The 14,495-nt window shown below is 40.1% G+C and overlaps 1 protein-coding gene across 3 annotated transcripts in view; it reads right to left on the bottom strand.

Annotated features, from left to right (window-relative positions):
• Window positions 1-353: 353 nt before the first annotated feature.
• LOC106573672 (VPS9 domain-containing protein 1) overlaps window positions 354-14,495 on the bottom strand; it is a 35,152-nt gene continuing 21,010 nt past the window's right edge. The window contains exons 14-16 of one of the 3 annotated variants that reach the window (XM_014148939.3): window positions 11,517-11,621; window positions 6,874-6,990; window positions 354-3,322 (exon numbers count right to left, since the gene is read on the bottom strand). In XM_014148939.3, coding sequence (XP_014004414.3) covers window positions 6,879-6,990; window positions 11,517-11,621 — 217 coding nt within the window. In that variant the 3' untranslated portion in view covers window positions 354-3,322; window positions 6,874-6,878. The other 2 variants (XM_014148938.3, XM_014148940.3) reach the window with 2 other exon arrangements.

A 14,495-nucleotide genomic window follows, 5' to 3' on the forward strand; every position in this document is an offset into this window, starting at 1 on the left:
ATCACCCACACACAAACACATTAACACACAGTGCTTGACTTGGTGCCAGTACTGTTTATATTTAGGAACTCCACAATACTTTTGAGCTAGTATTCTATAGAGGTACAGGAGCTCAAGCAGTAGAACACTTGAGGTGCCAGTACTCAGCTCCAGTGAGCTTCTGCCCAAGTCAAGCACTGTTTACACACATTCAAGCCGATATACCCTCCTGTATGATGCCCTTTCTTATTCTAATAGGAAAAGAGAACTGTCTTTTGTAGGGAGAGGAAGGACAGTGGTGGACTTACAAATTCTTACAAGGCAGATCATATCATGAATCCGCTTCTAAAAGAGGACAAAGGGAGGAGGAAGAAGGGTGAGAAGGTATTTTTTTTAAATGTATTACAAAATTACAGAGAGATGTAACATCAGTATTTTAAGTGTTCAGTGGGTCACAGATCAGTCAAATAGGAGGGTCTCCCTCACAAAGAGCACTATGCAGGTTGTATGGCACCTGACCTCATTTGACATATCACTAAGAGGCACTGAAACTGTTGTAGAAAATAATGTAGTTCTGCATTAAATAAAAGGAACCAGAGCAGACAGAAATACAGCTGTCTTTATATATCATTAAAGTAATTGAATAAGTACTGTAAACAATTGAAATGCAAATGATGAATTGCACTAGTTAAGTTTAAGATATTATTTCCTGGGCTGGGCCTATACCTGATGTCATGTTAACAAGCAAGGTAGAACAGTTAAGAAGTGGGCATCACATTTCTTTTCTGGTTTCATAAAACATTGGACTGACCCATCCCACTTTAAAACACGTGAATCAGTTAAGGGATTGAAATATTAAAACAGATGGAAAAACAAATATGAGACCTTGGCAGTATCATGCTCCCCTTGTAGCAAGTGCTTACCAAAGCTTAAGTTTTCAATAAAAAAAACCCACATGCCTCACATTCACAGGCCAAAATACACCACAACATACAGTCAGGCTGAGAGACAGACTGGCAGGCAACAGATTTACTTGATACATTCTGGGAAACTCTGAAAATAACATTTTGAACAAATACCTGCAAGTATTTGTGTTTCTTTGTTACAATGAATCTCAGTTACAATAATGTGGGTGGGTGTGTGTGTGGTCCGGTCCACATACGACAGACAGGGAAACAACTCTTGGAGTGGTGTGACGAAAGAGAGAGCAGAGGGATTTGTCTGTTTAATGCTGTATCTATTTAAAAAATATGGTTATTTGGTGTTTTTGGAGACCTTTCTGCAGGCTCACACACTCCACAGACTTTAATCAAATGTGTGGCCAGCTCTGAGGTCAGAGAGAGATGGAGAGGACAGTTTGATCTCACGCCAGCATCATCAGGGCATGGCCTCACACACACTACATTTTATCAGATGATTAGTTTCCAATGTTGACATGAACAGTAATGTCAGCAGACAAATGCACTGGGTAGCTGTCATTCATACTTTCCAGGCCGCCTGTCAAGTTCAGCCCAACTATCTCAACCTAGGGCTTCCTACTGCTGCACCCTCTGGTATAGATCACACTCTAGTGCCAGTACACTGTACCCCACACAGGGTTATAGGCTGGTATAACAGGCCACCAGTAGACCTGGGTTCAAATACAGTGCATGTGTACTTTAATACTTGTTTATTAAATATATTTTTTCTGTGTATCTGAGTATTTTCAAATACATAGCCCAAAACAAGTACTTTTATTTGAGTTTTTGAATGGTTATTTGAAAAAAACAAATAGTCGACCAAATTGTATATGAAAGTAAATACCTGGGTTTAATGCATGGGAGTGTATTTGAGTCAGTGGGCTTGTTTGAGCGGTAAGACTAAAGCAACCGACTGTAGACAGAGGTGGAGGAGTGAAGTCGGGGGAGGTGCATCTGCTACAGCTGAAAGTCAGACACTGATGGGGTTTTCCAACAGCAAGGCTCAGTGCAACATATAAAATAAAATCTTTCATAAACAATGACGAAAAACATCAGATATCACATTCATTTGTACATATCCACTGTTTACAAAGTTGGTTCCTGTTTCATGTCGTTGGTCACATTTGTTCTGGGTCAAACAAAAACACCCAAATGATTAGCTGACAACAGTCAACAATGCAGGCGATGGCTGCAGGATAAAGCTGGTACTGATCAACTGCATAAACCTGCAGTCAACTGCAGTCACAATTTCATGACCTTTGATCAGTTGATGTTTGCAGTCAACATGTGGGCGCAAGTCAAACAATTTCTATCCCCATAATGCAACAAACTTTGAAAAGGCAAAAGTAATCCGCTCTAAACGCGCCCAGAGCATTTACAAATACATTCCAATATTCAACTACTTGTTTTTTTTTTTTCTTCAAATAAAGGTTATCTGAATACTTGTTTTGACATCTATTGAAAATAAATTGAAATAGTATTTGAACTCAGGTCTGGCCACCAGAGGTACATTCCGCTGCTTCACCTCCAGCTCCTCCTGTACCGTACACCAGTGTTTCCCACCCCTGGTCCTCCAGTAACACCAACATTACACATTTGAATTGTAACCCTGGAGAAGCACACCTGATTCAACTTCAACTAATCAAGCCCTCAATGAGTTGAATGAGGTGTTTGTGTCAAGGGTTACAACGAATCTGTGTACTGTAGATTCACCTGGGCAGTCCATGTCATGGAAAGAGCAGGTTTTATTTTTTTATTTAACTAGGCAAGTCAGAACAAATTCTTATTTACAATGACGACCTACCCCAGCCAATCCCGGACGACACTGGGCCAATTGTAATACAGCCTGGAATCAAACCAGGGTCCGGTTTGATTTCAGACCCTTGATTGCACCATTTGGGAGCCCACTCAGGTGTTCTTGTTTCATAGACTCCTTGTATAATGGATGTCAGCACCACATGGGGTGTGTACGTGTAATAGGCTGTTATGAGGGGAAGTGGAAGAGGGGTTGCGAGGATCTGTCTGGGAATGAAGCAGTGTATCCTGCCAAGGAGGCTGGGACTGAGTAGTCTGTTACGGCATAATGGGTCCTGATAGGATCCGAGCTCTGACTGAGATTTCAGCTTGCATGTGGGTGACAAGGTAAGTGGACTTGAAGGGATTCAAGGGGACACACAGTGAGCGCGAGTTATGCATTAAAGTTAAAGTCCTCTGCGGTTGTCTGGACTCCTCCTGATTCGCATTGGCATGTCTTCTCCTCTGGTCCGGAAACACTGAACAATCCAGCCATCTGCCCTCCTCCCTGCCAGGCCTCCAGCACACAGACCCATCAGGTCAACACTGCCCCAACCGCTCTCTATGTCTGTTCTAAACAAATCTTCATCCTAAATAAACAGCAAAACAATGCATTAGATTCTAGTGTCAGTCAACTGAGTGCAGAGGGGAGGGGCATGCAGCAGGGCTATATAAGGAGTTGGCTGAATGTTTCACATTATTTGAGTGGGCATATCTTCAGCTGAAGAGAGTTTGAATGATAATGAACAAATTCTCAGAGGGACACTTTTTCCTCAACTTCTTTATTGTTATAAACCTCCAGGACAACACACACAGATATTCATAACAACCACCCAGACTAACACCCTCCACACAGATGAATGTCTATGGGGGTTCTCCAATAAATTAGCATATTGAATCTGAGTCTCTAACCAACATACATGTTCATAAGGCTTCAAAAGCAAAAAAAAAAACAGGTCAGAATTAGTTGAGTCAATGTAGTGGTTCACGTACTGTGTGAAATACAACCGCATTCATTACATTCCATCATGTCCATTATATTATTATTTATATACTTCTTACATAAATATACACAGTACATATTAGCACATTTTTGGTTACAATTTTCACAGATGTGTCAAAAGACAATGCTGACAGCAGGTGGTACAATTATTTTAGGATGTCAAAACATTTTTTACATCTTTTGGACCCATTCATTTCTTTAACAGACCAAATAAAAAGTATTAAATAGAAAACAAATAGCATAAAACAGTATGAATAAAAATGATAAATTGAGTCAATAAACCAGGTATTAAGAGTTGTCCGTGCTCCGTTTTCATATAGCTGTGAGACACAGGCCGACTATGTCACAGGCGTTGCATTGCATCAACAAATGGTGGCGCGCTTCGTCAAACTGTGCAGTTTGGCATCAGATTGCAATATCATACGATGTGGTTAGCGGATATATTAAAACACCCATCTTGGTGTTGTGAGATCTGACATGCGTCTGCAATGTCGTCATCTAAACACAAACTCTCCCCTAAATCCATCCCCATCCCACTTTAAACCTCAACCTAATACTGTACTGACACCAGCTCATGATATATTCTGTAAGTATAAAACAATGTTCAACCACAGTAGCAAAACAATGAATATCTTTGCAGTCCCTGTGGCTTTAACATTTTATCTGCAAGTGCATGCTGGCGTGCACACCATTACAGTGAATTAGTTTAACTGATGAGTCTTTCAGAAGTGAAGTCAGAATTGAATTAAAAAGTATTGCCATTTTTTCCCTGTGCTCTAAGATACTCCAAGAGAGCGATTAACCATAACCCTGTGAGAATCCCCCCTAGAACTCCATCCACCCAAATGCACAAAATACTTAGATACATTACAAACTAATTTGACACTAAATAAGTTCTAATCATGGCCCCAAAATGTTTTGTTGGGGGGCCCATATCTCAATTTTGCAAGGGCATTGTCCCCACAAATTCTTGCATGAACACACATTCTCAGGAAACACAATACTTAGCATAGTTTCAATCACTCACACCAACCTAGTTCTTCAGCAACGTGTGCATTACCTTAAAACATATCCTGAATGCAAGCATTAAAATTGAACTGGAATCCTGACATCTAAAATAAATTATTCTTATAATATTATGTAAGCAGCCACACAATAATTTATCAATCCATGCTTTTTCTTTTAGTTTCAAAAGAGAGACATGTTGCTCTATGGTAGCACATAGTCATCTTTCAGACATTCATTTAATAAAATGACAGGGTGAGTTCCTAAATGAAAGCAATAAAACTGAGCAATATTGGACAATAGCAATAAAATCTTTTGCAGAGTTTAGGTTGACGTATGACAAAGCTTCAAGCACTTGACCTAAATGCCCCTCAATGGCAGTCATAAGCAAAGAAATTCCACATTGCAGCTAGTCCAGGTAACAATCAGGCTTTGTCAAATCACCTGGGTGAACAGAAACAGAAGTTGGAAACCAGGTCCAGCCCATCAGAACCATTGTTGCATAAATTAAATAAGAAAAAGAATTTGACAGCCAAAGTCATTTCTTGCTAAGAACACTGAATTAAGTTGAACCGTGGTCCAGTCTGCAGCTAACAGGCACTGCCACTTCAGAGCACTGCAACACAGGGAATACTGGTTTCCATTTCAAAGCAGCAGCCTGAAATAGCAAACAATAAGCGCTCAATTAATCGGTACACAACACCCTATACACCAGCCATACTCAAAGTAGTCTGCAGGCCAGATCCGGACCCAGAACGGGGTCAATACAGACCGTGGGTCCAGACTTAAAATAAATGTAAAAAATTGGGGGGGGGGGGGAATTCAACTCCTGGTATCATATGAACAAACAGACATGTAAAATGTGTAGAATTGCAGGAAATTAGCTTTAAAACTGCACATTTCTCTCTCTGCCAACAAGAGGAGTGAACAGTTTGGGTTCGATTGGATTGCAAGGTGGGGGTTTGTTACGATGCCGATAAATGACCATATACATCCAGACCTCTGCCACAAATAGTATTATTTCAGTACACTTGCTGTAGACTAGTGAGAGCTACAATGTGTCCCGCTACTGCATTTAAAGGACGCCCTTCCAATCAAAGAACTTCAATGTTCTTTGGTGTAGAAAAGATGCTATTCACTTGCTCCTAGGTTGCATTCCGATCCTTTACTCCTCTAACCAGTGTACACTTGTTCACACCCCCTCATGGAGTTAAAAACATAGGATTAGCATAAGCATGGGTTAGGGAGTTTCCCTTTTACATCAATCCTTGTGATATCCATGAGGGTTGAACGAGTGCACACTTGAGAGGAGGGTAGAGAATCGGACTGCAGCACTAGCCTGCACCTCCATGTTATGTTGAAGTGTAGTACCGAACCCGTGTGTGGTTATACAGAAGAATTTCAGATCAATAGGAGCTGAACAAAGAATGCAAATAATACCCAAATTCCAATAAAATAAGATGAAATTCTGTAAAACATTGATTTTCCACTCAGTGACAAAGGAAACAGAGAAACCCCAAATCACGACAATCCACCCCCCTTTATATCCATGGTGACGACGGACTGATCAATTTTGGATACAAGAATCGGGAGGTGGTCGGACTGACGTTTAAACCAAATCTGTTATTCCAGCTGAAATGTGGAACAGAGGACTCATAACTGAACAGCCTTGCATAACTGACATCTCTCAGACAAGAGCACACTTTTAAATCAAATGTTTAGTTAGCATGGATTAATTATGTCACATGGAGTTTAAGTGGAACTGTTTAATGATGTCACATATAGTTAATCCCTGTGTAAATTCTCCCGCTCTGGAAACATTGCTCAAGGGCCCACTATATTATTCTCCCGCTCTGGAAACATTGCTCAAGGGCCCACTATATTATTCCATTCATCCAACTGCAAACCCTCCAACCCCAATCAGTTCAATAACTTCTAGTTTGGGCACGTCCTCAATGGTATCATAGCACTATGCACTTAACATTTCACTTCATTTTACCATTGTTACGGGTAAGACAAATTATTTAGATTAAAAACAAATTAAGATTGAAGAGTTGCCTCTAAACGGGACGCATTTGAGAAAGACCTCATTTGCACTCAGTGAAATGTTTAATCATGTTGGATGTACATTACCTGTATCAGGTGAATTTAGTGTTGTGCAGCTGAAATCCTCCTGTGTGCAATGACTCCACATATTGCAGAGCACTTTGCATGGAGGTCAAGCAGTAGCCCTCCTCTCCAATCAGATACCTTGGACAGAAGAACAGTTAGAACTCCGTACCATCGTTGTACAACAGTGGTCACCAACCTTTTCCGAGTCAAGATCACTGTCGCAGTCAAAAAGCAGGCAGAGATCTAATGCTCAGATAATTATTATTATTTATTTTTACATAACTTTACAAATGTAAGCCTATGCAACATTAACCTAATTATACAGTTGGCCTAATACATAGCATGCGTGGCCTGCCAATATTGTTCTTAGACCATATTAGACCAATAAATAAATAAATAAATAAAAGTTTGGATAACAAAATAGATCACTGGTTGTATTACTTGCGAAGCAGAGCATAAATTGAAATAATTTGCTTCTTTATTTTACTGGACTGGTGGTACCTGAATCTGATGGTCAGTGTGAGCAGAGGGAGAAAGCAGCAGAGGGTCCGCCTCTCACCATCCCTGCTCTCTCCTTTCCTCCAGTGAGACTTGGGAGTATTCATTCCGCCAAACAGTTGCAAAACGTTTAGTTTTTCAACTAAAACAAGATTTTTTATTGGACAAATGCAGGTAGGTCCATCCCCGTTTAGTTCTGTTAAAGAAACTTTTGTAACAGTATTGGCGGAATAAATACACCCCTGACCAGAGAAAGGGGACAGTCTTCCACCTGATGGTGAAACTCTAGTCGCTTCGCATTATTTCTGCCTCATGCACAAATTAATATTGTTCCAATGACCAGAGAACCAGCGCACTACTTTTGTCCCCCCCCAAAAAATAACCTCAAAACCCCTACTTCCTGCAGCTATGCTCTTTGCTGTATTCTTTGAGTTTCTGGCCATGGTTTTAAACGTCATGAAATCGCATGTAGGCTGGTATAACATTTTGCTGTAGGTCATGGTACACCGGCAATATAGGAACGGTGAATTCAGCTTTCCGATTGGCCAGCACAGTAGGCACACTTGATTTAGTCACAGCTGTCCTGGTCCACCATGTAGGCAGTATGTCCCTTCTAGAGGTCGACCGATTAGGATTTTAAAGCCAATAGCGATTAAAATCGTCCGATTTCTTTTATTTATAATAATGACAATTACAACAATACTGAATGAACACTTAATTTACCTTAATATAATACATCAAAATCAATTTAGCCTCAAATAAATAATGAAACATGTTCAATTTGGTTTAAATAATGCAAAAAAAAAAGTATTGGAGAAGAAAGTAAAAGTGCAATATGTGCCATGTAAAAAAGCTAACGTTTAAGTTCCTTGCTCAGAACATTTGAAAGCTGGTGGTTCCTTTTAACATGAGTCTTCAATATTCCCAGGTAAGAAGTTTTAGGTTGTAGTTATTATAGGAATTATAGGACTATTTCTCTCTATACGATTTGTATTTCATATACCTTTGACTATTGGATGTTCTTATAGGCACTTTAGTATTGCCAGTGTAACAGTATAGCTTCCGTCCCTCTCCTCGCTCCTACCTGGGCTTGAACCAGGAACACATCGACAACAGCCACCCTCGAAGCAGCGTTACCCATGCAGAGCAAGGGGAACAACTACTCCAAGTCTCAGAACGAGTGACGTTTGAAACGCTATTAGCGCGCACCCCGCTAACTAGCTAGCCATTTCACATCGGTTACACCAGCCTAATCTCGGGAGTTGATAGGCTTGAAATCATAAACAGCACAATGCTTGAAGCATTGCGAAGAGCTGCTGGCAAACGCACGAAAGTGCTGTTTGAATGAATGCTTACGAGCCTGCTGGTGCCTACCATCGCTCAGTCAGACTGCTCTATCAAATCATAGACTTAATTATAACAATAATACACAGAAATATGAGCCTTTGGTCATTAATATGGTCGAATCCAGAAACTATCAGTTCGAAAACAAAACGTTTATTCTTTCAGTGAAATACGGAACCGTTCTGTATTTTATCTAACAGATGGCATCCCTAAGTCCAAATATTGCTGTTACATTGTACAACCTTCAATGTTATGTCATAATTAATTACGGCCTTTGTTAGGAATAAATGGACTTCACACAGTTCGCAATGAGCCAGGCAGCCCAAACTGCTGCATATACCCTGACTGCTTGCAGGGAACGCAAGAGAAGTAACACAACGTCACATCCCTAGTTATAAGAAATTCATGTTAGCAGGCAATATTAACTAAACATGCAGGTTTATAAATATATACTTGTGTATTGATTTTAAAGAAAGGCATTGATGTTTATGGTTAGGTAGATTGGTGCAATGACAGTGCTTTTTTCGCAAATGCGCTTGTTAAATCATCACCCGTTTGTCGAAGTAGGCTGTGATTCAATGAGAAATTAACAGGCACCGCATCGATTATGTGCAACGCAGGACACGCTAGATAAACTAGTAATATCAACCATGTGTAGTTAACTAGTGATTATGTTAAGATTGATAGTTTTTTATAAGATAAGTTTAATGCTAGCTAGCAACTTACCTTGGCTTCTTGCTGCCCTCGCATAACAGGTAGTCCTCGTGGAGTGCAATGTAAGGCAGGTGGGTTAGAGCGTTGGACTAGTAACATGAAGGTTGCAAAAACGAATCTCCGAGCTGACAAGGTAAAAATCTGTCATTCTGCCGCTGAACAAGGCAGTTAACCCACCGTTCCTAGGCCGTCATTGAAAATAAGAATGTGTTCTTAACTGACTTGCCTAGTTTAAAAAAAAATATATATATATATATATATTTTTTTTATTGGCAAATTGGTGCCCAAAAATACCGATTATGAAAACTTGAAATCGGCCCTAATTTAAAATCGGCCATTCCGATTAATCGGTCGACCTCTAGTCCCTTCAGAATGTGAACCCTGTCTACCCGGCAAGCAGGGCTTTGAATGAAGTGCACTTTCCACCAGCAGCGCAAGGCTAAAGAAATGTTTGTTGATCAAGTAGGAATTTCTTGAAGATCGGTTGGTGACCACTGTTGTACAATTTACAGATAGATCAATAAAAATCTGCCTAACCACATCTTGGTAATCGTCACAGCAGATTAAGTGATGAATACCAACACCTCATATTTTATTCATTTTATTTCGTCCTAAACACAAAAACAAATCAACTCAATTTCTTTGTGAAGATTATCATAAAGACTATATCCAACCATACCGTGACTAAACAATAGGAAATGGTCCAGTGAAGCAAGAGTTAAATTTTTTTTATTTAAGAACATTCCTGGCCCATTTGGATATAAAAGAGGGAGGGAAGAACAGACGTGGAGAGTGAAAAGGCAAGACAGTAAGCAGGGTGGGTTTTCCTTAAGGGAGCGGTGCAAGGCCGGAGCCTCGTCAACTCTGGGTGATCTTAAGCTAATGAGACTAAGATATGAGAGCAACTCAAGCCAGGGCTTGTGTGTGTGTGTGTGTGTCAGAGAGAAAGCGATGGAAAGCTGTCTATCACTATGCTTCTATGATGGGGGTAGGGAGGGGCTTGATGCTTTTCTATCAATAATAAGCATGTAAATAACATCACCCCTTCCTATTTACTTTTTTGACTAGACATTTTGCAAATCACAGCAAAAATTCATACATGTAGGGCCCACCTCTGTAGGGTCTTGGTCCCCAGTGAGCCCCACCTTGCCTATACTCTTCTGCTTCCAAACCACTGAGCTGCATAAACATCAAGTAAGCTTTTAATTTGTCTTTTTGTAGGGAAGGAAAACCAAACTAGAATATGCCCACATGCCTTCATTACTGCCAATCTAACCAGCCTGTTAAAGGCTGTTTTACAGCCTCCAGTATTTATGCTGCAGTAGTTTGTGTGTCGGGGGGCTAGGGTCAGTCTGTTACATCTGGAGTATTTCTCTTGTCTTATCCGGTGTCCTGTGTGAATTTAAATATGCTCTCTCTAATTCTCTCTTTCTTTCTCTCGGAGGACCTGAGCCCTAGGACCATGCCTCAGGACTACCTGGCATGATGACTCCTTGCTGTCCCCAGTCCACCTGGCCGTGCTGCTGCTCCAGTTTCAACTGTTCTGCCTGCGGCTATGGAACCCTGACCTGTTCACCGGACGTGCTTGTTGCACCCTCGACAACTACTATGATTATTATTATTTGACCATGCTGGTCATTTATGAACATTTTAACATCTTGACCATGTTCTGTTATAATATCCACCCGGCACAGCCAGAAGAGGACTGGCCACCCCTCATAGCCTGGTTCCTCTAGGTTTCTTCCTAGGTTTTTGGCCTTTTTAGGGAGTTTTTCCTAGGGAGTTTTTCCTAGCCACCGTGCTTCTTTCACATGCATTGCTTGCTGTTTGGGGTTTTAGGCTGGGTTTCTGTACAGCACTTTGAGATATCAGCTGATGTACAAAGGGCTATATAAATACATTTGATTTGAAATAGACCTCTCAGGTGTGGTCTGAGCAGACGCGCAAGGAAACTCTGATAGAGACTGAGCCAGAGGGGGAGACGATCTCTAGAGTCAGGAGTTGAGATTGAAAAGGGGAAAGTAGCGTGTCGCAGGTGGAATGGAGTTAGGGGACATGTTTTCTGTGAGGTGAGCTGGGATTTAAGTCTGTGTGAGTTGGAGACCTACCCTTCATGAATGAACTCCTCCAGGGCAGCACACTCTGACACCAGCTGAGGCAGCTCACAGCGCAGAGCCACATAGGAGAGGATGGGCAACAAGTCATCTGCCCCGCTGACAAACAGAGAAGAGGGTTCGTTTAACAGAAAGGCAAGAAATGACTTAAAAACCAAATCAAATTATTTTTTAAATAGTTGTGCTATAATAAAGTGTTCACACTCAAACACAACAAAAATCACACCCTCATTACACAAACATTACTATAAACTTCAAATTAGTCTATAAACTCCAGTGTTAACATGAATATCAAATTCAGGGTCAAACTTGGATCAACATAATGCAACGATTTTGACATAATTGAAAAGGCATTACAGGGTTGTTGATCTGAAAGTTCTGATTGAAATAACAAGTGAACTGGACAATTCGAAGAGGAAAAGGAGATATTGAAAAAGACAAAGTGAAGTAGTGTGAGGTAGAAATCATTGTACCATCTTAACAGCTGTGAAATATATTTCCCATAACCAAAAGTATTTTTGAAAGTAAAAGATGCAAAAACAAAACGTAACGGGAAGCATAGAAATTGTGTACATAGAATCGATATACCGCTTCTTAGACTTGATTTCAAGTATAATAGATCTATGACTCACACGTCTATGTGAATTTGGCCAGGTTACCCCAAAAGTTACATTTTGCCACTTTAAAATACAAATGCAGTCATGGGAAACAAATAAATCACTAATCACCCAGAAAACAAGTTGTATTCATCCACAAATAAGCCCGCAAAACAACACTTTAAATTGCCTAAATAGCACCAGAACATGAAGATGAAATGCATTTCGAATTTTGTTAGAGCAATACAGTGCATTAAAACTAAAAGCAGATTTGCCTAGCTCGGTGACAGGGAAAACAGATAGTGGGTTAATGTGCAAACATGCGTACTATATTCATTCATACTTTTTCGTGCACACAAAGTAATTTGTGAGAATAATGATCACATTTAATGCATTAACATTTCTTCTGCAGTTATCAAGCCGACTCTTCGGAATAGAAGCCTTTCTTTAAATACTATGGGTAAACTCTTAGTGAAACACACTGATGAAGCAATAATAGAAATGGCAGTACGCCATTGCCATGTCCAAAAACAAAACATCTCACACACACGCTAAAATATATTGACTATACCCAAATTGTATGTAGTGTAAGACCGAAAAGGGAAGTTTCTGAACTCATATTCCATTGCATAACAGTCACCAGCAGCCACTAGATTATGGGGCTCCCAAAAATAAGCTACATCCGCCAGCGCTAAGAAGTGGTATCCAGCAAACCACATCCAAAGTCTGACTGCTCTGCACACTCCAATACAAAGAGACAAATATAGAGCATGAGCTTAGGGCTGTGGCCGTAATCGGTCAGCCTTATGACCGCGGTCTCCCTAATAACCATTCGAAAAGCATCAAAAATAAATTATATTTATTGTTTTTAAAAACGCACATTTTCTCCTCTCCTGACTGCATGTGCTGCCATAGAAATAAAATGAATAGAAGGGGCTTCGAACCGATAACCCTGTCAATTTGTCTGGTAAACTAAATGGGTACACTCGCAATGACTACCTTTCATTGGTAATGTAGAATATTAATTCAAATGATGAAAGGCCCAATACAACCTTTTTTTTAATCAATCTCAAAATAATTTCTGGGTAACTTTACCTTACTGTAATAGATTTCCATATTAACCTCTCTGGTATCATTGGGACGCTAGCGTCCCACATAGACAACAGCCAGTGAAATTGCAGGGTGCCAAATTCAAAACAGAAACCCCATAATTAAAATTCCTCAAACATACAAGTATTATACACCATTTTAAAGATAAACTTCTTGTTAATCCAACCACAGTGTCCGATTTCAAAAAGGCTTTACGGCGAAAGCACACCATGCGATTATGTTAGGACAGCACATAGCCACAAAACACCATACAAACATTTTCCAGCCAAGGAGAGGACTCACAAAAGTCAGAAATAGCGATTCAATTAATCACTTACCTTTGATCTTCATCTGGTGGCACTCCCAGGACTCCATGTTACACAATTTTTTTTTTAGTTTTGTTCGATAATATCCCTCTTTATGTCCAAAAACCTCAGTTTTGTTGGTGTGTTTAGTTCAGTAACCAAAGGCACAAAGCGCCCTTAACACCCAGACGAAAAGTAAAAAAAGTACAATAAAAGTTCGTAGAAACATGTCAAACGATGTTTAAAATCAATCCCCAAGTTGTTTTTGTCATAAATAATATTTCAACCGGACAAAAGCTTCGTCAATAGAAAAGGAGAAACAAGAAAGGCGCACTCCCAATCACACGCTGGACTCATGTCTGGAAATTTCCACTGTCCACTCATTGAAAGTGCTGCATCTCCCTAATTTTTCAGAGTAAAAGCCTGAAACGATGCCTAAAAGACTGGCCACATGTAGAAGAAGCCATAGAGATCGTGAACTGGGTACTAAGTCTTTGTATGGTGGATAGGCTTTCAATGGAAAAACAGATTTTCAAAATAATAGTACTTCCTGGATGGATTTTCCTCAGGTTTTCGCCTGCCATATCAGTTCTGTTATACACAGACATTATTTTAACAGTTTTGGAAACTTTAGAGTGTTTTCTATCCAAATCTACCAACTATATGCATATCCTAGCTTCTGGGCCTGAGTAGCAGGCAGCTTAATTTGGGCACGCTTTCATCCACAATTCCGAATGCTGCCCCCTACCCTAGTGAAGTAAAAAATATAAATAAATAAAATATATAGCTAAAATTGTTTTTAGCAAAGAATTTCTCAAGCAAGAATTTTCCTAGGACTGTCTGGGAGTGGTCTGAGTGGCAAGGAGAAAACAAACCATTGTCTGAGAGGTTTGGAACTCGTTGTTATTGGTCTATTAACCAACTTACAAGATGAGGTCACCATGGAAAGCCGAATCTCCCACCCATGCAAACCTGGTGTTAAA

Source organism: Salmo salar, chromosome 16 (genome assembly GCF_965601325.2).
Source record: "Salmo salar chromosome 16, fSalSal1, whole genome shotgun sequence".
Taxonomy (NCBI): Eukaryota; Metazoa; Chordata; class Actinopteri; order Salmoniformes; family Salmonidae; genus Salmo; species Salmo salar.